The following is a 20,940-nucleotide window of genomic DNA, read 5'->3' on the forward strand; positions in this document are numbered from 1 at the left end:
GTATTGCATGGCATTTTTGCGAAAGTACGGCACGTACGGCGTGTACCGGTACGGCGGCGGCATCTTTTTGGTTTTGTCGTCTTCAATGAATAACGCGTGGCGCGAGTGCACGTTGATGCGGCGCGAGATCTGCGACATGGTTTCGTCGGGGAAAAATTGGTTTTCCACCACCGTGAGCGCGTGCCGCCCGTACAATGCGCATAACTTTTGCTTGGCGGTTTGCACATCGTACACTGTGTTTTCAATCGTCACTTGCCTGGGCGTCCAGAACTACAACGCCAAAAGAAGATATTTATCAGGTCGCATATATATATATATATATATAGATGGATATTATATATATATATAGATGGATATTATATATATATATAGATGGATATTATATATATATATATATATAGGTTGTTGTGAGGAAACAAAACACGTACGGATACACCGGGGTCGACGGCATTGCGCACTTGGAGCTTGTACTTGCGCGCTTCGGCTTCTTCGGCCACGACTTTGCGCGGCGCGGTGAGTTTAAAGTACAATTGCTTGCCGTCCCGGGATATATTGACGCTCACCTAAGAAACACATCGAGTGGGTCGTTAGATACGTATATATATATAAATATTAAATATTTATTTATATATATCGTGTAGGTATGAGAAAGGGAACGAGTGCACCATTTAGTCGCAGCGTTTACTGTTGTTCAATCGTATATTATAGATCCAAGAGGAATTCAAATGCATGCAGCACATCACATTCAACATAAGTTATTGATCGTCAGGTATATATATATATACCAGCATTACATGCAAAAGCAGACAAGTGTACACTACATAGTCGACTATGTCACATCTGATGTAGCCAGTCATGTATCTATGTGGAACAATACTTCATCCCTCGATGCCGCCCGCCCGCCATCCAATCCAGCATATATATTCATTCCCCCATTTCCAAACAAAAAAGTTTCTAAAGTCATAGTGTTGTTTGCTTACCTCGAGGCCACATTTGGTCACCAGTCGCTTGAGCACGAGCACGCGGACGATCGATTGGAACTGGCTCATGGTCAGCAGCGCGTCCTTTTCATGGACGGACGACGCGCCCGTCACTTTGAGCCACTCGAGGGTAAACTGGTGGCGGGCGTGCGCGACGGTCGCTTCGTTGCTGGAACTTCCGCGGGGATACGACTCCCAGTACCTGTCCATAGCGACGTGGAACGGCAGCGTGACCTCGTTGGTCGTGGGATCATCGTCCGTGTACGGCACCGACGGCGGACCCCCCGTTCGTTTGGGTTTGCGCGTCTTCAAACCCATGAGCTTTCGAAGGCGAACAAGTAGCACAAGTGTCCACAGGTTGCGCATCATGAGAATCGTCTGGAGGGTGACCACAACCCCGGCGGCATTGACGATCCACCCGACAAACGCGGCCAGTTTCATAGCTAAATGGATGCGGCAAGGGTCGTTCAAGGGGGAGGGGGGGGCGCCTGTCGCTGCCTTGGAAAGCAACAACCGTAAGGATTGAACGGATGCACCTGTAGCGTTGGAAGGCGAGGGGAACAAGGTGGTGGTCATAGACGGCGGCGGTGGCAGTGTTTCTAACGCGTGGTTATTGGTGGTATTTTGGGATGGTTTTGCAGTGAATGCGTGGCATTCTTGCTCTACAAAGTCATGGAGCAGCCCGGTTAACGTTCTGGTCGTGACATTTGTAGCCCTGGCGCGTTCTAGTTTGGCCAAGGCGTGAGATAATCCCATCTCTACGATGGATTCATCCCACGTCGTGGCTTCAAACGAATGAGTTGCAAGCTAGAACAAAAAGTAGGTGGTTAGTATGGTCAAACTATGTGTTTGTCCCAATCGGAGTATGTGTATCTACGTACGGCTACAATGTTGACCTTGACCATGTACAGCGTCGTGGCCAGTGCCAGTTGGAGCCCCACGACCACCAGCAACACGAACGACTGAACCTTCATGAGCTTGGGGCTACACCCAAGTGCCGCCGACAAACACAGCAGGATGCCGTACACGAAACCAAACCCGATGCCACTGGCTTCGATGATTTGGATCTCCGTGTCGACGGCGACGTCGTCTGGACGCGATAAGACCACGTATAGCCCGGTGCCAGAAGAGGCCAGAAACACCAGACCCAGGACAAACAAGGCAGCGTCGAAGAAGTGCATGACGGAGCTGCTGGTTTTCCTCGTGGCTTTCTTATTGGCCGCGTCGGCGGTAGTAGATGCAGACGAAGAAGCCGGGTCGACAAATTTCAACAGCAACAGCGTCGCATATTGAATCGCGAGGAGGCTGGCGAGGGCGAGCAGCAGCTCTTCGACGACGTAGGCGGTATCGACGCTAAACTGCAAGATCGGCCGAAGACACAAGTGGAACGTGGGGTGCACGGGCAACGGGACGAACCCTGTCAAGAGGGTATCGTCCACGTCGGATGTGTTGGTGCATGTGGTTGCGATAAATTGTGTCATCCACTGGGGGGTTTCCTTGAGCGGTTCGGGGTAAAACACGGCCGAGACGTTGAAGGTTCTAGCGAGCCACGGACGCGGGTCCCATGACGACGACGCCATCAAGTTGGTTGCCGTGACGTTGGAAACGGTGTTGGTGGTGATGATGGTTTGGGGAAACCACGCATCGAATCGAGCTTGGAGGAATAGCACAAACGCCTTATCCGCTTCGGCTTGGATAAAGCTGGTGACGGCGTGGGGGGTGTCTATCGTAGACGCATTCCGGGGAAACAGAATCGACCTGCCTTGGATAGTCATCGAGTGGTTGGTGGATGTTTCGTGAATGGCGAGGGCGTTGTGAATGTCCGCTTGAAAGAACTCGAGGCCCAACACCCCCAATCCCAGCAGCGCCAAGAAACAAATGATCCCGGCATCATAAGCCCGCAAGTACGACCAACTCTGCGACGTTGCCCCTTTCCACCCAAGGTACGGCGTGATGCCAAGCAGTCCCACCAGCGAATAACTCACAGCTAACACTGGCGCGTTCAAGAACATGCCGTACTCTGTCGCAGTCTTGGTATACGTGATAGCCCCGGCAAGGCCCAAAAGCAACACCAACGACAGACCGTTCGTCCGTCGAAGAAACGTCATGAACACGGCGATGAAGGGCGACACGGGCTTTGGGAGGTTGTTTCGAGGGTGTTTTGCTGCGAGATGGGCCAGGTACGAGATCTCTTTCTCTTGGATGTGGTACGTGGACTCCACCATGTTCTTGAGCTAATGTATACATCCATCCATCTGTGAGTCGGACATTCAGGTTGATGCGCCATGAATACTGGATCGCACCTCGTCATGCATGATCTTGGCGCTATTGGGAAATGCCATGACAAAGTAGAACTGCCATGGCTTTTGCACCGATCGCTGCATTAACCTGCCGTTCTTGGTGACCTTTCGAGGTTGCTCGACAAAGATAATAGTTGCTGGCCAATGAAAACGCTGTGTGTCGAGTCCGGATAATGCCATTTTTCCGGATATTGTATGTCGAAGGTTAACTTGCATCAACAAGACCATGGCGATTGTGCAGGTCAAGGTCCTGTACTTTGCGGCGGCGCGGGAGATGGTTGGACGTCGGGAAGAGATGTTGGAATTGAGCAAAACCATCAATGAAGATGCACATGTGACGACGGATACGCTTCGACAAGCGTTGTGTGCCAAATACCCTCGCGCAGCGCAATTCTTGAAGGACATCACACTTGCGGTGAATTTGGAGTATGTCCTTGAGGGCGACGTGAGAGACCTTGCTCACGGCGACGAAGTGGCGTTGATTCCTCCTATTTCTGGGGGTTAAAGGGGGCACAACGATGTGCTTTTATCGCAGAAACGACGACGGTGACAATGAAAACCATAGTTCCGATATGGAATAATGATGATATGGTATTGCAAAACGGCAAACGGCCTTGTGACATGGAGCACGATGTATCGAAGGCAACTTTGGTTCAGCGCTAACGCTTGGATTGAGAAATCAGCTACGACGAGTCAACAGGTTACAGTAGTTCGAACCAAGGCGGACTGGATGGTACCTTGTTTTCGAGGTTGCGAATCGACGTCCGATAGTTGGTGAGCAGCTGGTCCTTTAACTGAAGTTGCTTTCGTTGGGCATCTTGAGCAGCTTGCTGGTGCTGCAATTGGGTTTCGGTTATGACTTGGCGGTGTTTCAACTGATCGAGCGATCTCTTGAGCTGTGCGTCCCTACAATGGTTTGTAAACGATTTCAACACCGGACTCGATCTACTCGAGACGACATTGCGCCATTTCCATCGCAAGTTGTTCGTTTCTTCTGAGTGATTCCTGAAGACGTTCTTGTAGTTCTTGTTTGTCCTTTTGCCACTGCATCGCGTCGTCCTCAATGTGAGCGCTTGCCGAGTCCCCGGCTGATGGGGCGACGCCTGCCGTCTCGGATTCGACCACTTTCGCCATGACTTCCTTATGATATTGCAGCAATTGGTCCCGCATGTCATCAAGTTTTGCTAGGGCGCTCGTCCGCAAGCGCTCAAAGTCGTCGGCGGCGGCTTGGGACTCGTCCATTGTTGCCGTCGGGAGCGAATTTTGAAATCACGCGCGAAACTATTTCATTTCTGCGAATTATCCGGATGATCGGCCAGAAGTTGATTTCATTTATTCCCTGGTGATGCACATGTACGATAACCCCTGCCGATGCTTAATTGGACCTCTGAACGCCATCGACAGTCACAGCCGTACGTCGAATGACCATGTGTCCACCCTGCTGACGCCGTCGCCACAGCCCTCAACATCGCAGCGACGACCAAGTCGCCCCGATTGTGAGGGCGGTGATGGCGGCATCAGCAGGGTAAATGAATTAGTGAGCACCACGTACCACGTCACAGTTAGCTCATGGTAGATTTCTTGATACTTTGCACATTTCAAAGCTGTGAAATTTATCTGAACTATGTGGCTTTGATGGATGCAAGGATAATTCGTCATGTTTAGCAATTCAAAACACAACTACATGTAGTTACTAAGGTATTTGAATTGAAGGCTAGCGTAGTACTAACGGCAGAGGAGCTACATATCTAAACCATAGATTACTTATTCGTCGTGGGGGGTGCGCCTGTTGTGCTTGACCGTGGCATTTAAGGCATCCGCACGAAGTCTGGCTGCGTGGAGAAGCGGAGGGTGCTGGTCTCGAAGGGTGGCGTCGGCAGCGAGCGCCGCTTGGGTGGCTGTCCATGCATGTTGATCCGAAATTTGATCCAGAAAGGTACTTAACATTGCACCAGGGGGTTTTAAAGTTGGCGACATTCCCGGCGGAGAGTAGTTCGTGTCATGTGACTCCGAGGACGACTCCGATTCACTCAGATCGGTCGTGTGAGCTGTTGAGATTGAGTCTGATGGGGCCAGAGTCGAGCGTCGTTGGAGGTCCAGCGCCAAGATTGACCACGGAAAGTGTGACGTTATCTCGTGGATGTTGAGTTCGGTGAGCCCAGCTTGGTACGAATCGACGGGTACAGGCTCAGTTTGGTGTTCGAGTTGAAAGGCGTATAATGCGCACAACGCATGGCCACCATACCATCGAGTGACGTAGCCCAAGCTTTGGAGGCACGTGTGTAGCACTTGAACGACGGCGTCGTAGTATGGCAGCACGTGCTCTGGGTTCCATGACTTGGTCATGTGTGGGATTTGCCGGGTAACGTGGAAGCAATCGTTCTCGTCCCGGCAATGTGCAACAACAGTATCCAGGTCGTATACACAGTGGACAGACATGGAGTGCAAGCAGTCTTGCGCTGCAAGTGCCACCGATGGATGGGAGCAATCTCGGACGCTGAAGGGAGCCAAGAGCGTCGCGACACTTCGAAACGAACGAGCGCAACGCTGTGAGCAACATTGAGCCATGCGGTAGATAGCACCAACGACAAGTGTGGCCAGTTTGATCGGTGGATCCTGCCTCAGCATTGGCACCACGGATTCAAGCACAATGCAACGCAGGATCTGCAACGATTCTTCCTTGTTTGTTGATGACATGCTTGACATGATGCTTCCCACATGATCAAGTGCCAATTTGCACTCCATGGCTGATTCGTAGCTGCCTTCCTGAACATGCTGCTGGAGTGATTCTTGCAGTACGCTGGCCCATCGTTGCATGTCGATGGTCGTTTTCTTTTTCATAGTAAAGTAACAGTAAGCGTAGATGGTGAATATTATCCGGTATCCGGATAAATTGTGTGTGTGAAGCGACACCAAAGTTGACACCAACGGCAAACTCATGCATAGCCACCATGCCGCCGACGGTGAATCGTTGCATGCCTTGCAATTGAATCGGCAAATGAACCGTCAAGAAGAATCCGACAGCCATTTCGATGGTGGTCGTTCTTGCCATCCACCTACGCCCAAGAAGCCGACAAAAGGACCGCTTCAACTCGACGACCTCATCCAAGTGGCAAAAAAGTTGGAGATGCACAAGCAGGCTAACGAGGATGCGTTGTCTTCAGGCGGGAGCACATCATCGTCCCCACTCTCGTCCATAGCGCAAAGCGCATTCCTTTCCGATGATGAAGCGCGCGACTACGATTCAGAAGTCTCCTCGTTATGGGATGGTAGCAGATCGTCGTCTCATGTGATGTCGGGGACGTCCCTTGCTACCGAATCCATCTACTATGAAAATTTCGACAGTAGTGACGGCAAGTCTTCAGCCGCATCCATCTCCACGATCACATCGTCCATCTCGTCACCGTCGGATATGTCATGCTATGACGTGTCGGATGGTACGATGAGTAACTTGACATCCGCTGTGCTCGGGATTTTTTCGACAGACCCGCGGCTTCCCAAGCGTCAAAGATCAAGCTTATCGTCGTTTCGTTGCTGCTTCCATTCCAGTCCATCAGCTTCCGACGACAGCAGCGACGATTCGACCACGCGCACCCAACGTCGACGCTGCATTCCGTTCCACCAACTCGTCCAAGCCAAGGATTTCCAGCGTCGAGCATCAAGTCAAGACAAGTTGCTGCCACTCAGTAGCACCACTTCGTGGCTCTCTCAGGTTTCCTTCGAGTCCCACCCTTCGCCACCAAAACCCAAACTGATCAACAACGACGAGGATGCCACGGATACGGTGTTGCTCCCATCCGCGTCACTCACCACTCGTCCATGTTCTAAACTTCCACCACCACCAGTCACAACACGTACACCTGGCAACTCGCGTTCGCATATTATTACCACATATTGCATCCCAGGAACGGCAGCCACGTCTTCGTCCACGACAGAATGGTACATGTCGTACTCGGCATCCACGCTTTCAGTCATCATGAACGCGTACGTTCCAAAGTATGCAGCGATTGTCGACGTGGGCTGTGGTGCATCGGCCCTTTGCCGTGAACTCGTTTGGACTGGCTACAGCAATGTGACAGGCATAGACACCTGCGCCTCGTCCATCGCCACACAACAGATTCACGGCGCGCTGCTCGAGTCGTTTCTGCAGTTTCGGCAAGTTGACGCACGGGACCTCGACAGAACGTTTGGAGTGCATTCCGTCGACTGTATTGTAGCCAAAGCCACATTCGATCTTGTGTCTTCTTCTGACCGCCTCGATATGCTCACTGCATGCGTTGCCAGTCTTCGCCCAGGTGGAGTTCTGCTTTGGGTTTCGTGCCAAGTAGAAGAGAGCCATGACAACTCGTCGTGTTGGTGGCTCAATCTGCCCATCAGCTCGCTCTTAAACATGCACTTGGATCACTTGTGCACGGAACCTGTCGGCCCCCTCGTGGGCCCCCCCACCGGCCACGCCCCCGCGTTTACCGCAAAGGTATTTCGAATCAAGGAATCGCCGACACAACGCTCCAAACGGTGTCGATTTGATGAGACTCAGCTCGTCGAACGTCAAGTTGGCTGGCACTGCGTGGTCTATCGCAAGCAACTTCAACGTCTGGACGATGAATTCGACGCTTTGATTGCTCGAGAAGGGCACCAACTGCTCTCTGAAGATTGGTGTGCCCATGTACTTCGTCAAACGAGCTACGACGACCAGAACACCACCCTCATTGACGCATACACTATCGTGGTTGAAGAGGAGATGCGAGTGGACGCGTGCCATGCCATGGCATGCCAAGACATCGAAGCGCACGACTTGCATGTCGTCTGGTGTGTTCTCGATGCAGTCCAAGGCATCGTCTGTGCTCTACACGTAGCGCATGCAGCAGCTCAAGCTGTGCTGGTACAAGAACGAACGGATATCGTTGCGCAGCAAGTTTTGCAGTTGGTGGGCCTCGCCGTATCGACATCGGAAACTGCACGAGAAATGACCCAGGCCACATGGGCGTTCGTGTCAGGTATCGTCCATGACGTCCTCGACAACGTGGTCGGTAATCACACGACCACATCAAGTGACCAAAATGCATCCCCCCAGACAGCGTCAGACCAAATGGAAGCCGACGACATAATGGATCAGCTCCCTGAACTGTCTAGCCAAGACGCTGACATCAACGAAGTCATTGCATTAAAGAAAGTGTCCAAGGACACTGCCAGGGTTGTTCATACTGATGGTACCCGAACTTCGGTGGCCATTGAGACAAATGATGACATCAACAACCAAGTTCATGCCGCCATATTGGAACTGGTAGCGCAAGTCACCGCAACTACAACCACGACGTCGCTTACCCAATCCCCATCCGCATTTGAAACATGTCGGAATGACTTGGCATGTCATGTTACATCGACGGCACGGTCAAACGGTGAGGAGGAAACCATTGCGTTGGTGGTGCAAGCTGTGATGGAAGCGCTCATTCAAGCCACCGACCAACAAGGCCCGGAGGAAAGTCAATATTGACGACAGAGATGTGCGTCAAAGTATTAATAGATTAAGGGTAAAAATAATATAGCTGGTCTTGGCGTCCTTTGGCACAAGGTTCAAGGGTTGGGTCAGAGAAAAGGGGCGTGCCGCTTGTTCTGTTGGGCGGCGCCACGGTCAAGCACAAGTTGGACATATTTTGAGGCTGGATCCGCGTGTGCCCTATATACGACGGCTCCATGACCCAGTGCTGATGGGATTCGTTCGCGGCGCAGCCGAACGCGTGGACGATTGGTGCTCTCAACCACTTGTGGGTCCATGCTTTCAAACACTTTCCTTCCACGACGTGTTGCAGCATGTTGCGATCGTCAGCCTCGTGGGCACGGAAGACCCGCCACGACTGGCGACTTTGTTTCACATTCTTCTTTTCTGGGGCCACGGCTTTGACGTAGCCATCCACCAAACTCAGGCGAAACGTTGACGTGGCAGCATCTCGTCCGATGGAATATGTTCCGGAGATCCATCCCAGAGCTCGGTGGACTTTTTGGCTGGGCGAAGAAGGATCCATGGGCGATGGTGAGGCGATGACATCGTGGAAGGCGATGGCGCTGACGAGCAAGAGAAGCCACCAGGTGTCGCAAGGCATGTTGTGGGCGACACAAGTGTCCAAGCAAGATATTAGTGTGGCACAAGTTTGCAGGCACTTGACCAACTCAAGAGACATATGATTCAAGTGCGATGCGGATCAGAGAACGATCCGGATGGTCGTGAATGAACTCGTAAACACCGTTGACACTCAAAAACAGGGAGGGTTAACCATGATGGATGGGGTGGAAATGCTTGTAGTATGACAGACAGTGTCGTCGTGGATAGGGAAACACCATTCACGAAGACTCGCGGGAATTCGGATGTACCGATGCAGCCCTTGAGCACATTTGTTTGGGTGCACTGTCGAGCCAGTCGCCAATGTGAACTGCATATCAGCACTCGCCAAAGTGTCTTAGATATTTGGTTGTTCCCTTGCCGTGATTGCCGAATGCAGTGTAAACCAAAACAGCACATTCCAGCTTGGGGTTACTGGTGATGCTACACTGCACTTAACCCCGGGAGTGTGTACTGTAGCAACACATAGGGAAATGATTACGTAAGCAACGATGGAACTGTTGCGCTTATGACTGACTGTATTCAAGGTTTGGGCGACGATTGTTGGACCATGGCAAGGTAGTTCTATCCAGAATCAAAAAGCAGACCTACTAGAGGCCAGGGTAGTCACCAGTACTTCGCACAACCAGAACAACAGCAGTCCTCCAATGCTGTATTCGCTCCGCTACATAACGTTAGCCCCATAACTTGGCTTGACCTCCATTCGTTTCTTTTGACCGTGTATTTACAGTTAAAATAACGTTATTTTGATTTTGTACTACAGTGGTACGTATGAGACTACACTGTACGTTTACTTCAATTTATGGTTTTTACTTGTTGCACCCAAATATCCGGATACCGAGGGCCGGTTTCAATCATTGACAGTAAAAACATTGAATCACTACAAACATCAAGATAATTTATATGCAATGCGTTGGGCTTATCCGGATGTGCACCGTCGTCTTCCGCAACGTCCCCGCTCTATTCTGCTTTCTCTGAACTGACCACCTGGAACATGACTGGCGTGCAAGAAGGGGACCTGGCGTCGCCGAGCGTCCTGCGCGTGGGTCTTGAGATCGAAAACATTGGCGAACGTGTGCCGTCCTCCAAGAAGCGCTTCAGCTGGCGCTTTGTCTTTGCCGACTCGGAGGAAGTCCACACAGTTACGCTGGAACACTCGCGCGTGTCGTCGAAAAAGCGTGTGAAACTGGATGGGAAGCGCATTGGTGCCTCCGAGAGCTACACGGCGGGGCCATGGACCTTCGAATTCAGCGTCCCGTGCTATCCGACCGTGCCGTTCCAAGTCGTGATCAAAGATTTGCCGTCGTTGGGGTTGCTGGAACGCGCTCGAGCAAACTTGAACCCAGACATCTTGTACTCGTTTTGGGCACACGGTAAAAATTGGGAGGCATTGACAGACCGACCTACAAAGTACGAGAGCGCGGGGTTTGCGAATCGATGGAGCAGCATGTCGTACTGTCGCCGCGTGCAGTTCACCGTAGACAGCAATCAGCAAAAGGACGTGCGTGTGTCGTGGTTGTTTACGTTTGGCCAAGACGGCGACGTACATCAGCTGTTGCTGGAAGATTGCGCGGACGGGAGTAAGATCCTCGTGCTGGATCGCATGAGTCTGCGTCACGACCAGCCGACGGACTCGGCGCTGACGTTGGACCTCGTAGACGAGATCAATCAGGACGGGTGGGTCGCGCAGCATGCGATCGGCGACACCGAACATGAGATGATGGTGCGTGTGTTGCACGACGCGCCTTCCCTCGAAGCCAAGTACGTGCTGCACATCAATGGCTGTCCGTGGGCCGACATGGCCGCGACAGACTACGTGTTGCAGCCTGGGTACTACCCCGTCCACTCGAAATCCGCGGGGAAGGTGTACTACCGAGATGAAGTGAACAAGGTGACGGTGTGGGAGAAGCCCATCATGCCTCGGTCGACCAGCATCGTCGATGCACCCACAATACCCACGGACTCGAACGAGGAGGCGCCGGCCAAGTGCGTGGACCTCGACGAGCTGCTGGTCCAACCCATGGCGGACCTGATGAACTTTTCGGACGACGGCGACCACCAAGACGATGGGGCGACTTCTGGCTCGAGCGGTAGCAGCAGTCCCAAGGACCCGACAACCTCCGAGACCACTCCAGCCGTAGCAGCAGTCGACTTGTTGGCCTAGGCGATGTATTTATAAGTGTGCCACAATAGTCGTCGCCGTTATTATTCCACCATGTGTTGACGGTTTCACATTTTGACGATGGCCGACGAGAACTTGGATGTCTGGTATCGCACGATCACCGCCGCGGTGCAGCTCGCCGTGGCTCGAAGTATGGGCCAACATGACGACGTTCTCGTGCCTTCTGGTAGCTCCACCACCCTATACCGTGACAAGGTGTACACTGTATCGCTGGTTGAAGTCGGTGGAAGAAGCACCGCTCGAGGGACCGTCGATGGGAATCCCTTCGACACTGATGCATGCGATATAGGTTATGAACCGGCACAACAACGTCGCAGGTAGTAAGTCACCACGACGATGGCGATATGCACCCAGGAGAATGTTCACACACTAATAATGCATGTACAAGTACGTAATGACGTTGTTTGGCGGTGTTTAACTTTGTGCGATACAGTGTGGTCGAGGATTATTATCCGGCCAAGTTGGCAATGAGGTCCTTGAGCGGCTCTTGCTCGCGCACGTCGACGAGGTCGAACTCTGTGACAAAGTAGATAAAGTGCTTGAAACACGAATTCAAGTGCGCTTCCGCGCCGAGGTTGACGATCTTGTCAAAGTGCGAGTAGTACACGTGTGCATACACTCGAAAGAGGCGGCGAAAGATGTTCTTGACGGCCGCGATAAACCCGCGGGGGTACGGCGTCTCTGTCGCATATCAAGCTCAGGACGACTCAGAGAACGAGGGTTGTATACCTTCGTTGCACGGGAACAGCGTTTGGTCGTTCAGCTGCTCTTCTACCCAACTCATGAGCATGTCAATGTAGTCGGGGGCCGGCAGTTTCGCAGGTGTCTTGTACTCTTTCGAGTCTTTCCACAGGTATTCAAACCTAACGCAAACGAATGGTTGAGATGTACTGTGTAGTATCGAGGGGGTGGTATGTACTTTGGACCGGCACACATGATCGGACACGATTCCTTGTTGCAAAATTCGAGCACGGTCCCATATACGATGCTGATTTCGTTGAAAAAGTCCACCGCTGTCCGAATGAATGGGTTACATCACGCGATTCGGTGGAAACGTTTGTACAACGTACTGTTGACAGCGAGCCATTCGTTCACGTCTTCGTTGTCGGGCAGCTTGACTGCTGCACGCATGTCCCCTCTGCCACATTGTGAGCCCAACATCATTCGATATCAAGCATGTATGTAGTAGGTAGGTGGTACCCACCCGCCCAGTGTCGCCTTGGCGCGTTTGTGCAGGTCATGGCGCTTCGTGCCTTTGTTGTACGTCTTCTTTGGACGGAACGTCTTGTTGCGCTGGAAGATGTTCATGCGTCGTCGAGGGGGTGGGTGGGTGGATTGCCAAGTGAGGTTTTTAGGTGTGGTGGGCGTACGGCCGTTACAGAATCCGCCAATGAAACCGCCATTCAACACGAAGAATTCATTTTCATTGGTTGAAATTATTTATACACTACTGCATCCCATTGGTTCCAATTGGTTCCAATTAGCCAATCCGACGGCGCCTCTGGTTTTAGAGATTCGACACTTTCGGCGGCGGGTCCATGCTCAAGCCGAGCTCGGCGATGGCAATCTCACGCACTACGACGACGACGACGACGGTTATGAGGAAGGAAGAAGACAAAGGAAACGAATGAACGATTGGGGGAGCAGTAGACGTACTCTTGAACTTCTGGATCTTGCCCGTGATGGTGGTGGGAAAGTCGTGGCGGAACACAAAGTACGCCGGGATCTTGAAGTGCGCGAGGTTAGCCCGCACGTGTTCCCGCAGCACATCGTCCATCTTGTCTACCGCAGCGTCATCTCGAAGACTCACCCAGGCGCAAATGACTTCGCCATATTCCCAGTCCGGCACGCCCACGACACTCACGTTCGCAACCGCGTCGTGCGCAAACAACACCTCTTCGATTTCCGCGGGGTAAATGTTCTCGCCACCCCGAATGATCACATCCTTGGACCGACCCACCACGCGACAGAACCCTCGGTCGTCCATCACGACAATGTCCCCGGTGTGCATCCATCCGTCCACAATCGCCTTGCGCGTTTGATCTGGCTGGTTCCAGTACTCTACCGATCTAAGCTCAATCGAATGATGACTCTCCGTCGGTCACGTACCTTTCATCACGCAATACCCCTTGGTCAGCAACTCGCCTACACGCGGGGGGTTCAGATAATAGATGAAATAAATAACAAAAGCCTTCAATAAGGACTCGATAGGAGGATTCAGATAATAGATGAAATAAATATTTAACGCCTTCAATAAGAGATAAATAACAAAAGCCTTCAATAAAGACTCGGTATAAATGATACACCGACCTGGTTTCCCTACATCGACTTCGACGTCGGGGTTTTCCATGTCCACAACCTTGGCTTGGGTAAACGGCATGAGCGTCCCGATCGTTTCGACGCGGTCCACGAGTGCATCGTCGCGCGCCGTTTGAAAGCTAATGGGGCTTGTCTACCCCACAACACAAATATATATATATAACCATATCGAGAATATTGCAAATATATACTAATAGTATGTTGTTTGGCCTGTACCTCGGTCATGCCGTACGCAATGGTCATTTCCGGCGCGAACGCCATCACTTTGGCCATCACGTCCACGGGGCACTGCGCCCCCGCCATGATGCCTGTCCGCAGCGACGCCATCTTGCGCACGTCGAACGTTGAATCGTTGAGCATGCGGATAAACATGGTTGGCACGCCATACAGCGCCGTGCATTGCTCGGCCTCGACCGCGCGCAACGCTTTGGTCGCGTGGAAGCTCTTGGACGGATAAACGACTGTGGCGGCATGCGCCAGGCACGCCAAGTTGCCCAGCACGACGCCAAAGCAGTGGTACAGCGGCACGGGTACGCACACGCGGTCCGCGGGGCTGTAGCCGCAGCGGTGCCCGACGAGGTACCCGTTGTTGACGAGGTTGTGGTGGGTCAATGCGGCGCCCTTGGGAGACCCGGTCGTGCCGGACGTGAACTGGATGTTCACGACTTGGTCTGGCGTGACGCTGGTCGAGCATTCCAAGAACGAGTGGTCGGCTGGGGTACTGGCGACCAGCGCGTCCAAGCCAACCATGCCTGGCTCGGTGTGGCCATGGCGATCGTGGATGATGTGGCGAAGATGGGGAAGCTCTGGAAGGTTCAACGGCGCGAGGATGTCGTGGTTTGGATGATGGTGGCTGGCTTTTAACGTGGGTACAAGTGTGTGCAGCATGTCGAAATAGTGCGTGGATTGTACTTGGGGGGTCACCAGCACTGCCTATACAAGCGCAATCATGTAAAGCCATGCTCCAGTGGATGGAAAGGTTGGTGCTGCCTGCATGCGTACTTTGCATTGCACGAGATTCATGGCGAATTCAAACTCGTGCGCACGGTACGCTGGGTTCACGTTGACCATGATCACCCCCAGCTTGGCCGTGGCCCATTGCACTATACTCCAGCGGTTAGTTCAAGGTTTCATGTATGGACGACGAAGAGAGGGTGCGTACATAGGTAGTAGTCGGCCGTGTTGGGCAGCCAAATCCCAAATCGGTCGCCGCGGCGGAGGCCGAGCCAATGCAGGGCCTGGGCATACCGGTTGACTTTGTCATGTACTTGTGCATACGTCATTCGAACGCCTTCCTCGACAGCCACCAATGCCAACTGGTCAGGGTGCTTTGCAGCCACGGAGTCCAACATGTCTCCGATGGTACAGTCCAGCAGCGCAGGGTGTTGAGGTCCCGAGAACGTGACAAAGCTCCGGAGCATGCATGCCCACTGACGAGTGCTTGGCGTCCCTGGCAATGGAGCGTTGAGATACCGGGACTGCTTGATGGAAGGTAGCAGTGGTCTCGCGCGCACAGCTCGAAGCAACATGGTTGTTGATGGTGGTAGAATGGGCAATGGTTCTCGCAAGCAGTGCACGTTGGGTCGGAAGGTGCTGCCATGGCGATGATGATGACATTTGAGTAAACGTTATGTCGGGTACAGTGCATACAATCCTCTAATTATTTCACAAATACCGGGTGTTAGATGTCTAATGTCCGTCCGATACACGCTGCAAACCGTGGGATTTCCCAAATTCCATGTTGAAGTTGTTGGATCGCATTGTTCCAAGCACAACCCATTGCTGAGTTACCCGGTATATAGTTGCATGACAACATGCCTGGGACATCAAGTGTATGAATGTCCTCGATGGATGTGGACATCCCGTCATGCACAACGAGGACAAAAGCGCATGCTTTGTGGAGGATGGAGTAGTCCTGCAGGTGGTGTGCTCATACACGACGAAACAAACGCTACGACAGATGCGAACGGCCTTATAGTTTAGGCATCCATGCGAATGAGCTCGCTGGTTTCACGCTGAATGAGGCGAACCATGCCTAGGTCGATGCTCATATTCGTTATTGAACGCACGAATATGTCAGACGAATGCTGAACGCAAGGACTTGCCTACAGCGTACTGTACATCGACTAGAGGAGTATAATCCACGTACATGTGATTCATGTTCATGAGGACAGCTCGGCCTGCAGCGACATCCTGATGCAATGGAGGACAGTCGACGTGCAGTGGTCCGAGCTCTGTAGCGCGAGGGAGCACATATATGACCAATGAAACCGCCATGTGCGATTGTTCCTATCCTAGGCCACGCGGAATAGAGTTCTTCATGCGAGTTCCGTCGAGGCGGCGGCGGTCACATCGCGCCGGCGCGGCCTTGTGTCGCACGTTGTATGTAACAACCCGCATGGCGTAATTTAATATCAATAGGTGTAAGATCATAGAGAATTTGTATTTAAGAAAGTGTATTTTTATAATCTTATGAGAAATGGACAATCAACATTATTTCAATTGTATTTCGTCCTCTTGGACGACCTCACAACGCGGTTTGTCCGATGGACGGAGGTCGTACAATTTAGAAGCGAGGTCGTCCAATTATTCGATACAATTATCAAGTCTGGTGCAGAAGCTGTTTGACCTGTAAAGGTCGTGCAATTTGGAAAAGTGGCAGGGGTGGGGGTTCAAGTATTAAGTTGAAGAGGAAGGTGATATGGAAACCTTCTAGAAGCAATAAAACCCTCGAAAGGGATCTGCAGTCAGTTTGAAATTTACCATGGCCGATCAACTTACCGAAGAACAAATCGCTGAATTCAAGGAAGCCTTCTCCTTGTTCGACAAGGACGGCGATGGAACCATCACGACCAAGGAACTCGGCACGGTGATGCGCTCGTTGGGCCAAAACCCCACGGAAGCCGAACTCCAAGACATGATCAACGAAGTCGACGCTGACGGCAACGGCACGATCGATTTCCCCGAATTCTTGACCATGATGGCCCGCAAGATGAAGGACACTGACTCGGAAGAAGAAATCCTGGAAGCGTTCAAGGTGTTCGACAAGGACGGCAACGGCTTCATCTCCGCCGCCGAATTGCGCCACATCATGACCAACTTGGGCGAGAAGTTGACCGACGAAGAAGTGGACGAAATGATCCGTGAAGCCGATATCGATGGCGATGGACAAATCAACTACGAAGAATTCGTCAAGATGATGATGTCCAAGTAAATTTCGACCCGACTGTCGTCGTAGCAATTTATTAAAACATTAAAGTAGTATAAAACAAATCATTTTTGAGACTTTAGTGTGGAGCTTTCAAGCAGACAGGTCCTAAACGACACCATTGAAATGCCTTTACCAAGCAAAGGCTCCATTTACATATAATTCTTTGCCTTGTTCTGGATAATGGCATCATTCCGCGTAAAGTACTGCATCTACGTCCATTTGACTGTGCATGCATGCTCATTGACAGCACAGCAACACAGTACCCCTCATGTATATCTACATCTGGCCGTGCATTACTCCAGAGTATTGTAGTCTACGCGGGTGCTGTGACCTCTTCCTTGACGACTTCTTCGACTTTCACGTCGGCCTTGATCACTTGTGCTTCCGACACTTGCAGGACAACCAACGTGAAGCGCGTGTACTGGGCGATGATCATTTCATGGAGTTTCGTCCGCAAACGAAGGCACTCGATGTCGCATTCGCTCGCGTCAAACAGCTTGCTCAAGTGTTTCTTGGATCGCGCGTACAAGTTCAGGATGTGGTACGCGTGCATGACGGCGCTCTTGTACTCCATGTTCTCATACTTGATTACGATGCCGTCATTGTTCATGACGATGTACGAGAAGAAGCCGGGCTTGGCCTTGAGCGCCTTGATCGTCTCCTCCACTTCGTTCGGCGCGTTGTTGGCCATTTTCAATCTTGAACAGTCGCTGACGTTGTTGGGAGTATTCGGATACCATGGAGGATGGATTATCCGGACACACATTGCTTGAAACTGGTGGCGACATGTCGAGCAGTACGAATCGGCGCCTCGCCGCGTGGAGTGGCCAAGGATACCTTCCATTGAACACGATTCACGACTTGAGCTCCAAGGATGCATCAAGATGCAGTCGCTTATCCAATGGCACGTCACGGCTGCTTTGTTTGTCGCTGTGCGTCGACAAAGAAGATGCAATCCTCGAACCAGCACTGAATGTGCCTCCATGGATGTTGTCCGCCCTGAACGTTGGCAACGGTGGATCCGTCACTTGCGAATCGATCGACGATTCGTCACTGAGCTCCATCAGCCATCTGGAAGTTGAACTGGTGTCTCCATTTCCTCGAATCCTGGTGCAGAGCAAGAAGCGAACGGCCGTGCCGCAGGTTGTTCGCGACCGCAAGCTCAACTTTGACAAAGCCGTCCTTCGACAACTGACCCATGCCGCGCCAGACCACTTGTTTTCCATCGCAATCATGGGGCAATTGTACATTGGGCGCGTCGTGGCAGCTCTCGACGATTCCCGCCAGCCCCTGCCGATCGGAGCCATCACACCGTCCACCACCGTGTTCCACCACATCGACGCTCCATCCTCCTCTTCTTCGTCGTCTTTGACGTCTACCCTCGATTGGAAGGCAGCATGGGACGCGTTCCCGTGGCACGAACGCATGCTGCAGGCCGGTCTTGCCGGATACGATCACCTCGTGGACCAGCTCGTGTTGCATATCCGGCTGGCCTTGTCCCAGGACCACCCTGCCATCACGGCGCGCGGGATCCTAGTGCAAGGCGTGGGTGGCGTCGGCAAGTCGCTCCTTCTGCAAGCGCTGCGGCAACAATTGACCGACTTGCATGTTCCCGTGGTGCTGACCGACGGCCATACCCTTCGCCTCGAAGCAGACATGAGCACCGCGTTTCCATCGCCTTCGGCCTTCTTGGCGCACCACCTCCGCCTCTTGGACGACGACGCGGCTGGTTGTGGCGTGTTTCTCGTCGACAACGTCGACGCGCTGGTCGAAGACGACGGACACCTCACACCACTAGGGCGGAGTTTGCTGCAGGTGCTGGACACGTGGACAGAGCGTGGCCGGGCGTTGGCAATCGTTGCGACATCGTCCATGAAACCGCTGCCGACGTCCATGACGCGCACGGGTCGACTGGAGCGCCTGTATCGCATGGAAGTGCCGACGGAAGCCATGCGATTGGCCATTGCCGACCGATTCCTGGCCGACACGGCGCTCGCGGCGGCGCTGGCTGGCGCCACGGGCGGATATGTAGGCAAGGACTTGTGCAAGATCGTGCGGCATGCCACTGCCATGGCCAAGTTGAACCACCTCAACGCCCCCACGTGGTTGGATCTGTTAAAGGTACAATATACATACATGTACCGCCACTTTTTGAACGAGTTCATGAGCATATCCAGGCCCAAGGGAATACGCCGCCGTCGCAATTGCAAGACTTGAATGTCCAACGTCCACATGTGGAGACATCGTGGGATGAATTCGCCGGCTACGATGCCCTAAAAAGTCGCCTTGTGGAGCTACTGTCGTACCGGTTTGACCAAAAAGGGATGTTTGAGGTACGGAATGATCAAAGAGGGTGTATCTAAAGTATTGTGTGCTTTCGAGTGAAATGTTGTGTTGTGGTTTCTCGTTGGAATTTAAATCGATTTGATTGGCTACCTCAGATGAGCTCAAAATTATTAGCCAATCAAAACCACCTTCTCAATGAAATTCAACCAATCAGATCGATTGTGGATATCAAATCGACAATAACCCGCTTGTACATTTGTACTTGCGACGATGAGGTAGCGATTGGGAGTGCAAAGTGTGTCGGGCATATTGCTGTACGGACCGTCAGGATGCGGGAAAACGATGCTCGTGCGCGGGTTGGCGGCAGTCTCCAACGCCAACTTTGTGCAAGTGCAGGTACATATATGATATGATGACGCGGGCGTAATCACGTTCGAAACATGAATGTATGTCCTTTGTAGTCGTCCAAGCTCGTGTCCAAGTACTTTGGGGAAACGGAAAAGTCGATCCGAGATCTGTTTGGTAACTGTTGTTCCCGTCGCCATGTTTCGTGTGTATTCGTAGCATACTGTACTTCACGTATCATGTCGTCATGTAGCTCGCGCCCGGTCGTCTGCGCCATGCATTCTGTTCTTTGATGAGGTACTTACTACATACTCGAAAAGGCACGAACGACGCTGACATTGGACGTAGCTGGACTCGATTGCTGCGAAAAGAGGGTTTTCTAGTATGATTGACGACCTATACACACTGTTTTGCCGTTTTTGTACTTGACGGTCTCGGTGATAGGCGACGGCAACGACGCGGGGGGCAGTTCCGGCGTGTACGCGCGAGTTCTGTCGACGCTGTTGAATGAAATGGACGGCGTTGGCGGGTACAGCTAGCCTCTTGTCCCTTTAAAAAACATCTTCACGCTCAACTATGATACTGACCACATCCATCACTAGCCAAGGGGACATTGTGGTCGTGGCAGCTACCAATCGCGCCGACTCGCTGGACGCGGTAACCCTTTGAGTTCGTTCGTTGGCCCTGACGATGTGTGATGGATGTGTAGGCACTTGTGCGGCCAGGACGCATGGACCAGATGCTGGAAGTGGGGTACCCGTCGCCGGCGGACAGACTCGCCATCTTTCGCCAGTACACAAAGGCGATGCCGCTGGCCGCCGACGTCGATTTGGCGGCTGTTTCGGCCTCGATGCATGACGACGCTACCGTCACAGGAGCTATGATCCACGCCATTTGCAAAGACGCGGCGCTTCGAGCGCTGCGGGAGAGCGAGGCGGGGACGAGCGTGGCGCAGCGGCACTTTAGCCAGGCCGCCGTGTCGGCTCCGTCGAGGAGATAATCATGGACGAGTTGTTGGTCATTTTGATGGCGGCTGTGAGGAGTTGTTGTTGTTGGCGCTTGGCCTCTATGGGCATCTTGGGCGACGGTCGCTTTCGCTTGGAAGGTTGTGGGGGCGTCGAGCGCTGGGTGTGGTTGTGCCGAGTCGCGGGGAGTAAGAAGCTCACGGGGTTGACAGGAAGCAAGAATGGATGGACTAG

At 52.5% G+C, this 20,940-nt stretch overlaps 14 protein-coding genes across 16 annotated transcripts in view; 5 read left to right on the top strand and 9 right to left on the bottom strand.

Moving 5' to 3' along the window:
* Nucleotides 1–3,364, bottom strand: part of H257_02662 (hypothetical protein) — a gene marked incomplete at both ends in the record, with an annotated part of 9,452 nt that extends 6,088 nt beyond the window's left edge. Inside the window, 5 exons of the mRNA XM_009826404.1 lie at nucleotides 34–270; nucleotides 429–563; nucleotides 981–1,787; nucleotides 1,862–3,214; nucleotides 3,284–3,364. Coding sequence (XP_009824706.1) covers nucleotides 34–270; nucleotides 429–563; nucleotides 981–1,787; nucleotides 1,862–3,214; nucleotides 3,284–3,364 — 2,613 coding nt within the window. The remainder of the gene's footprint in view (nucleotides 1–33; nucleotides 271–428; nucleotides 564–980; nucleotides 1,788–1,861; nucleotides 3,215–3,283) is intronic.
* Nucleotides 3,365–3,489: 125 nt separating this feature from the next.
* Nucleotides 3,490–3,888, top strand: H257_02663 (molybdopterin converting factor, subunit 1). The gene has a single exon (XM_009826405.1). The coding sequence runs from the start codon at nucleotides 3,507–3,509 to the stop codon at nucleotides 3,783–3,785; it is 279 nt and encodes a 92-aa protein (XP_009824707.1). The 5' UTR covers nucleotides 3,490–3,506; the 3' UTR covers nucleotides 3,786–3,888.
* H257_02664 (hypothetical protein) lies at nucleotides 3,490–4,534 on the bottom strand. Its single transcript, XM_009826406.1, has 2 exons — nucleotides 4,018–4,534; nucleotides 3,490–3,963 (listed from the first exon to the last, which is right to left on the bottom strand). Exons 1-2 carry the CDS (start codon nucleotides 4,453–4,455, stop codon nucleotides 3,940–3,942), a joined length of 462 nt encoding a protein of 153 aa, XP_009824708.1. The 5' UTR covers nucleotides 4,456–4,534; the 3' UTR covers nucleotides 3,490–3,939.
* A 391-nt stretch (nucleotides 4,535–4,925) lies between these two features.
* H257_02665 (hypothetical protein) lies at nucleotides 4,926–6,121 on the bottom strand (the record flags this gene model as incomplete). Its single annotated transcript, XM_009826407.1, has 1 exon — nucleotides 4,926–6,121. One exon carries the CDS (start codon nucleotides 6,119–6,121, stop codon nucleotides 5,045–5,047), a length of 1,077 nt encoding a protein of 358 aa, XP_009824709.1. The 3' UTR covers nucleotides 4,926–5,044.
* Nucleotides 6,122–7,664: 1,543 nt separating this feature from the next.
* On the bottom strand, nucleotides 7,665–8,081 carry H257_02666 (hypothetical protein; the record flags this gene model as incomplete). Its single annotated transcript, XM_009826408.1, has 1 exon — nucleotides 7,665–8,081. The coding sequence occupies one exon, from the start codon at nucleotides 8,079–8,081 to the stop codon at nucleotides 7,665–7,667; it is 417 nt and encodes a 138-aa protein (XP_009824710.1).
* A 646-nt stretch (nucleotides 8,082–8,727) lies between these two features.
* Nucleotides 8,728–9,569, bottom strand: H257_02667 (hypothetical protein). The gene has a single exon (XM_009826409.1). It carries the CDS (start codon nucleotides 9,457–9,459, stop codon nucleotides 8,806–8,808), a length of 654 nt encoding a protein of 217 aa, XP_009824711.1. The 5' UTR covers nucleotides 9,460–9,569; the 3' UTR covers nucleotides 8,728–8,805.
* Nucleotides 9,570–10,392: 823 nt separating this feature from the next.
* On the top strand, nucleotides 10,393–11,562 carry H257_02668 (hypothetical protein; the record flags this gene model as incomplete). Its single annotated transcript, XM_009826410.1, has 1 exon — nucleotides 10,393–11,562. One exon carries the CDS (start codon nucleotides 10,393–10,395, stop codon nucleotides 11,560–11,562), a length of 1,170 nt encoding a protein of 389 aa, XP_009824712.1.
* A 78-nt stretch (nucleotides 11,563–11,640) lies between these two features.
* Nucleotides 11,641–11,869, top strand: H257_02669 (hypothetical protein; the record flags this gene model as incomplete). The annotated part of the gene is made up of 2 exons (XM_009826411.1): nucleotides 11,641–11,775; nucleotides 11,801–11,869. 2 exons carry the CDS (start codon nucleotides 11,641–11,643, stop codon nucleotides 11,867–11,869), a joined length of 204 nt encoding a protein of 67 aa, XP_009824713.1.
* On the bottom strand, nucleotides 11,646–12,923 carry H257_02670 (hypothetical protein). Its single transcript, XM_009826412.1, has 5 exons — nucleotides 12,785–12,923; nucleotides 12,651–12,718; nucleotides 12,500–12,593; nucleotides 12,310–12,443; nucleotides 11,646–12,261 (listed from the first exon to the last, which is right to left on the bottom strand). The coding sequence occupies exons 1-5, from the start codon at nucleotides 12,886–12,888 to the stop codon at nucleotides 12,029–12,031; spliced, it is 633 nt and encodes a 210-aa protein (XP_009824714.1). The 5' UTR covers nucleotides 12,889–12,923; the 3' UTR covers nucleotides 11,646–12,028.
* A 59-nt stretch (nucleotides 12,924–12,982) lies between these two features.
* Nucleotides 12,983–15,503, bottom strand: H257_02671 (hypothetical protein). 3 transcript variants are annotated; one of them, XM_009826415.1, is made up of 7 exons: nucleotides 15,062–15,503; nucleotides 14,902–15,002; nucleotides 14,116–14,832; nucleotides 13,891–14,032; nucleotides 13,690–13,725; nucleotides 13,237–13,641; nucleotides 12,983–13,155 (listed from the first exon to the last, which is right to left on the bottom strand). In XM_009826415.1, the coding sequence occupies exons 1-7, from the start codon at nucleotides 15,426–15,428 to the stop codon at nucleotides 13,088–13,090; spliced, it is 1,836 nt and encodes a 611-aa protein (XP_009824717.1). In that variant the 5' UTR covers nucleotides 15,429–15,503; the 3' UTR covers nucleotides 12,983–13,087. The 3 variants fall into 3 exon arrangements, with proteins under 3 accessions (XP_009824717.1, XP_009824715.1, XP_009824716.1); XM_009826413.1 differs by having other exon boundaries at nucleotides 12,983–13,641; XM_009826414.1 differs by having other exon boundaries at nucleotides 13,237–13,725.
* A 1,132-nt stretch (nucleotides 15,504–16,635) lies between these two features.
* Nucleotides 16,636–17,184, bottom strand: H257_02672 (hypothetical protein). Its single transcript, XM_009826416.1, has one exon. It carries the CDS (start codon nucleotides 16,990–16,992, stop codon nucleotides 16,672–16,674), a length of 321 nt encoding a protein of 106 aa, XP_009824718.1. The 5' UTR covers nucleotides 16,993–17,184; the 3' UTR covers nucleotides 16,636–16,671.
* A 39-nt stretch (nucleotides 17,185–17,223) lies between these two features.
* On the bottom strand, nucleotides 17,224–17,841 carry H257_02673 (hypothetical protein). Its single transcript, XM_009826417.1, has one exon. The coding sequence runs from the start codon at nucleotides 17,799–17,801 to the stop codon at nucleotides 17,424–17,426; it is 378 nt and encodes a 125-aa protein (XP_009824719.1). The 5' UTR covers nucleotides 17,802–17,841; the 3' UTR covers nucleotides 17,224–17,423.
* Nucleotides 17,842–17,888: 47 nt separating this feature from the next.
* On the top strand, nucleotides 17,889–19,494 carry H257_02674 (hypothetical protein). The gene is made up of 2 exons (XM_009826418.1): nucleotides 17,889–19,231; nucleotides 19,288–19,494. The coding sequence occupies exons 1-2, from the start codon at nucleotides 17,897–17,899 to the stop codon at nucleotides 19,471–19,473; spliced, it is 1,521 nt and encodes a 506-aa protein (XP_009824720.1). The 5' UTR covers nucleotides 17,889–17,896; the 3' UTR covers nucleotides 19,474–19,494.
* A 157-nt stretch (nucleotides 19,495–19,651) lies between these two features.
* Nucleotides 19,652–20,775, top strand: H257_02675 (hypothetical protein). Its single transcript, XM_009826419.1, has 7 exons — nucleotides 19,652–19,792; nucleotides 19,858–19,918; nucleotides 19,995–20,038; nucleotides 20,090–20,123; nucleotides 20,186–20,270; nucleotides 20,344–20,398; nucleotides 20,451–20,775. The coding sequence occupies exons 1-7, from the start codon at nucleotides 19,739–19,741 to the stop codon at nucleotides 20,739–20,741; spliced, it is 624 nt and encodes a 207-aa protein (XP_009824721.1). The 5' UTR covers nucleotides 19,652–19,738; the 3' UTR covers nucleotides 20,742–20,775.
* The last annotated feature ends 165 nt before the right edge of the window (nucleotides 20,776–20,940 follow it).

The sequence above is a fragment of the Aphanomyces astaci genome (genome assembly GCF_000520075.1).
Source record: "Aphanomyces astaci strain APO3 unplaced genomic scaffold supercont1.4, whole genome shotgun sequence".
Taxonomy (NCBI): domain Eukaryota; phylum Oomycota; class Saprolegniomycetes; order Saprolegniales; family Verrucalvaceae; genus Aphanomyces; species Aphanomyces astaci.

What these genes read in the sequence shown, in the direction of transcription:
- H257_02673 (XM_009826417.1), bottom strand. Translation starts at nt 17,801, where the DNA reads ATGGCCAACAACGCGCCGAACGAAGTGGAGGAGACGATCAAGGCGCTC.
- H257_02670 (XM_009826412.1), bottom strand. Translation starts at nt 12,888, where the DNA reads ATGAACATCTTCCAGCGCAACAAGACGTTCCGTCCAAAGAAGACGTAC. An exon ending in CGAATGGCTCGCTGTCAACA is followed by an intron (nt 12,594 to 12,650) that starts GTACGTTGTACA and finishes TCATTCGGACAG; the next exon opens with CGGTGGACTTTTTCAACGAA. An exon ending in GCTGTTCCCGTGCAACGAAG is followed by an intron (nt 12,262 to 12,309) that starts GTATACAACCCT and finishes GATATGCGACAG; the next exon opens with AGACGCCGTACCCCCGCGGG.
- H257_02675 (XM_009826419.1), top strand. Translation starts at nt 19,739, where the DNA reads ATGCTCGTGCGCGGGTTGGCGGCAGTCTCCAACGCCAACTTTGTGCAA. An exon ending in GCATTCTGTTCTTTGATGAG is followed by an intron (nt 20,039 to 20,089) that starts GTACTTACTACA and finishes CATTGGACGTAG; the next exon opens with CTGGACTCGATTGCTGCGAA. An exon ending in TGCGAAAAGAGGGTTTTCTA is followed by an intron (nt 20,124 to 20,185) that starts GTATGATTGACG and finishes TCTCGGTGATAG; the next exon opens with GCGACGGCAACGACGCGGGG.
- H257_02667 (XM_009826409.1), bottom strand. Translation starts at nt 9,459, where the DNA reads ATGTCTCTTGAGTTGGTCAAGTGCCTGCAAACTTGTGCCACACTAATA.
- H257_02671 (XM_009826413.1), bottom strand. Translation starts at nt 15,428, where the DNA reads ATGTTGCTTCGAGCTGTGCGCGCGAGACCACTGCTACCTTCCATCAAG. An exon ending in CACGGCCGACTACTACCTAT is followed by an intron (nt 15,003 to 15,061) that starts GTACGCACCCTC and finishes GCTGGAGTATAG; the next exon opens with TGCAATGGGCCACGGCCAAG. An exon ending in TGAATCTCGTGCAATGCAAA is followed by an intron (nt 14,833 to 14,901) that starts GTACGCATGCAG and finishes GCGCTTGTATAG; the next exon opens with GCAGTGCTGGTGACCCCCCA.
- H257_02674 (XM_009826418.1), top strand. Translation starts at nt 17,897, where the DNA reads ATGTCGAGCAGTACGAATCGGCGCCTCGCCGCGTGGAGTGGCCAAGGA. An exon ending in CGTGGTTGGATCTGTTAAAG is followed by an intron (nt 19,232 to 19,287) that starts GTACAATATACA and finishes GAGCATATCCAG; the next exon opens with GCCCAAGGGAATACGCCGCC.
- H257_02664 (XM_009826406.1), bottom strand. Translation starts at nt 4,455, where the DNA reads ATGACATGCGGGACCAATTGCTGCAATATCATAAGGAAGTCATGGCGA. An exon ending in TTCGCAACCTCGAAAACAAG is followed by an intron (nt 3,964 to 4,017) that starts GTACCATCCAGT and finishes GACTCGTCGTAG; the next exon opens with CTGATTTCTCAATCCAAGCG.
- H257_02672 (XM_009826416.1), bottom strand. Translation starts at nt 16,992, where the DNA reads ATGATGTGGCGCAATTCGGCGGCGGAGATGAAGCCGTTGCCGTCCTTG.
- H257_02663 (XM_009826405.1), top strand. Translation starts at nt 3,507, where the DNA reads ATGGCGATTGTGCAGGTCAAGGTCCTGTACTTTGCGGCGGCGCGGGAG.